Source organism: Etheostoma spectabile, unplaced genomic scaffold, assembly GCF_008692095.1.
Source record: "Etheostoma spectabile isolate EspeVRDwgs_2016 unplaced genomic scaffold, UIUC_Espe_1.0 scaffold378, whole genome shotgun sequence".
NCBI lineage: Eukaryota > Metazoa > Chordata > Actinopteri > Perciformes > Percidae > Etheostoma > Etheostoma spectabile.
Window position 1 is genome coordinate 374446 of NW_022605595.1, and position 2990 is coordinate 377435.

General features: G+C 41.2%; 2 protein-coding genes across 3 annotated transcripts in view; one reads left to right on the forward strand and one right to left on the reverse strand.

Annotated features, from left to right (window-relative positions):
* The window catches only part of LOC116686444 (oocyte zinc finger protein XlCOF7.1-like), a 588898-nt gene that overhangs the window by 231273 nt on the left and 354635 nt on the right, over positions 1 to 2990 (forward strand). The gene's annotated exons all lie outside the window — the stretch shown is intronic.
* Positions 1 to 2990, reverse strand: part of LOC116686451 (oocyte zinc finger protein XlCOF6-like) — a 36432-nt gene that overhangs the window by 18376 nt on the left and 15066 nt on the right. Inside the window, exon 4 of one of the 2 annotated variants that reach the window (XM_032511473.1) lies at positions 2720 to 2990. This exon is cut by the window's right edge and continues 452 nt beyond it. The exons of the other annotated variant lie outside the window; for it this stretch is intronic. Coding sequence (XP_032367364.1) covers positions 2720 to 2990 — 271 coding nt within the window. The remainder of the gene's footprint in view (positions 1 to 2719) is intronic. 2 annotated transcript variants of the gene reach the window in all.

Genomic DNA, 2990 nt, shown 5'->3' on the forward strand with positions numbered 1-2990 from the left:
CTATCTATCTATCTATCTATCTATCTAAAAAGACTTAGTGCTGTTTTTGGATTTTAATGTGAAAGAATTGCCAAACTATTCAACATGGAACATTTCACAGATAAAATATTTTACTTGTATTAACGTGTTGAATTTATACAATATACAGTAACAAGAGCTAACGTAAAGTTAAGTGACTGAATTAAGCTAATGCTAGCCAGGAAAGTATTTTATAAAGTAATTATACATATATAGATATTCATATACACAGTATATCTCGCAGTAAGATGCTGAAACATCTCCTTCCTGTTGAGTTGTTTCATTTGTCTAGAACAAACCAGTGCAGTGACAATATGTCAACTTGAGTATGTATGAACCAAGTTGTCGTGCGTTCAGAGTTGTTCTTGAGATATAATACAGTATCAGAAAAGGGCCAAAATGGTTCGGTTCAGCAAGTATGCAAATCTTTGCATTGATCTGATCCCACGTACTTTAGCCAGGAAGAAATCGACTTCAAAGAACAGAACAAAGAAATCCAGGCCATCGCTGCGTTGACGCAGTCCAACCTTCCTACCCAAATAACAAAGAACACAATGCTATTTGGGTCCATTTTAAATGTTAACACATCTCCACCCCCAAGAGGAAAAACAGTGCCTTAAATTTGTGTTGTCATACTGGATAATCTCGCTATGCCAGACCTTCCTCCACCAGACCTTCCTCCACAGTGCTGTGGAGAAAGGTCGGGCTAGTCCACAGCATTCCTCAGGGTTCTTGCAGGTTTAAGTAAGTCAAATTTAAGACCTTTTTATACATTTTAAGACCGTAAAGATAGAAATTCAAGCCCTACATGACGCATTACCAAAAAAACAAACAAATGGGTACCGGTTGTAACCAACGGTGGAAATCCCTGAGATCTAGCCATGTCTCGTTAAAAGTAAGCGTTCCTATTTTCCATATGTAGGCCAAGCCGAACTTTAACAAACTCTGAGGAGACGCAGATGTATTTTGCGGGCAGGTTTTGGATCATGGGATTTGTAGTTTTATCACCGCATGCGTACCAACACCAAAATCCTCTGAGGGCAGCGTTCTGGTGGTTTTGTTACAGAGCAAAGACTTTAGATGTGAGTAGGTCTGTGTTTAAACTTCACTGCAGCTGATTCTGGTTTCCAACTTCGCCCAGGTGTGTCTGTTGAGACACGGACGGAGACAACTTCTCACTTTTGATGCTTTATGAACAAGCAACAGTACAAACATGGGCGTGGGTAGCTTTGATATGGTTGTGTGTGCATGCGGGTGTGTGATTCTGCAAAGAAATTAATAACATTGTAAAGGCAACCATGCCCAATGTATACGAGTTATCAAATAACATTAAACCCACTATTAATTACATTATCCTAATGCAGTGTAGCTACTTCAACAATCACGATTATGTAGAATTAACAGCCGCGTGCAATTAAGCTGGTCCCGCTATTCTCAGACATGCACTGACAATCACTGCTGATTGCTTCGCTTTGTAGCCTGCCTACTTTTTCTTTCTGCGGCCAGAGTTTCTGGAAATGAACGAGAGTAAAACCGTTTTTTGACCTGACTAAATTAAATTTAAGACTTTGGATGAAAATCTTGCCATTTTTAAGAGGTTTTAAGGCCTTGAATTTAAAGTTTTTAAGACCGCGCGGGAACCCTGATTCCTGGATGGGAGGGTTTATTGGCATTTCTTTTTAACCAATCACAATAATGTTGGGCGGTGGAACATGTGTACGTTCAAAAGTAGTTTTAGTCGTCAACAGAAAACTCAGATTGGACAGATAGTCTAGCTAGCTGTCTGGATTTACCCTGCAGAGACCTGAGGACCAGGTAACCATAGTCCTCAGATTGGACAGATAGTCTAGCTGCTGTTGGGTACCCTGCAGAGACCTGAGGACCAGGTAACATAGTCCTCAGATTGGACAGATAGTCTAGCTAGCTGTCTGGATTTACCCTGCAGAACCGAGGACCAGGTAACCATAGTCCTCAGATTGAGGGGAAAACCAAAAGAATTTTTTTGTTTAGTAGCAGCTGTCTGGATTTACCCTGCAGAGACCTGAGGACCAGGTAACCATAGTCCTCAGAAATCAGCCGCAGGTTAGAGCGCCAACACAGAGACAGAGAAAGGGGACAGACAATCGGCCGAAATGTAGGACATCCGGCAGAAATTCCGACGGCAAGAGGGAAATCCCGGGGAGTGGAAGGTCGTGGATATAGAATAGTTACCGGATAACTGCTGAATTTACTGAGTTGACAGATTACAGGGTTAGAGAGAAAGAGTTCCAACCTCAGAGATTCTCTGGCTGCTCCTCGTCCACACTGGAACTCCACTCCTGCTGATTTCTAATGTCACTTACAGATGAAGTAGATGGTTCCTCTCCTGTGTGTTGTTTCATGTGTCTTTTTAAATGTTCCCTCTGTTTGAAAGCTTTCTTACAGACTGAGCAGCTGAAAGGTCTTTCTCCTGTGTGGACTCTCATATGTCTCTTCAAACTCGTCTTGCAATCTAATCTTTTCCTACACTCCGAACAGCTGAATGGTTTCTCTCCTGTGTGCGTTCTCATGTGTTTATTTAAATGTGCCCTCAGTGTAAAATATCTATTGCAGACCGAGCAGCTGAAAGGTTTCTTTCCTGTATGAGTTATCATGTGTGTCTTCAGGCTTGAGTTTTGACTAAATCTTCTCCCACACTCAGAGCATCTAAATGGTTTTTCACCTGTGTGGATTCTCATGTGTTTCTGTAAACAGCCACTAAGTGTAAAAGATTTCCTACACACTAAGCAATTGAAAGGTTTTTCTCCCGTATGGACTGCCATATGTCTCTGTAAAGTTCCACTCTGACTAAAAGTTGTATTACAAACAGAGCAGCCAAAAGGTTTTTCTAATGTGTGAGTTCTCATATGTCTATTTAGATTTCTCCTGTCGTTAAATCTCCTCTCACACTCAGAGCAGCTGAATGGTTTCTTACATCTTGAATCATGTTTCAG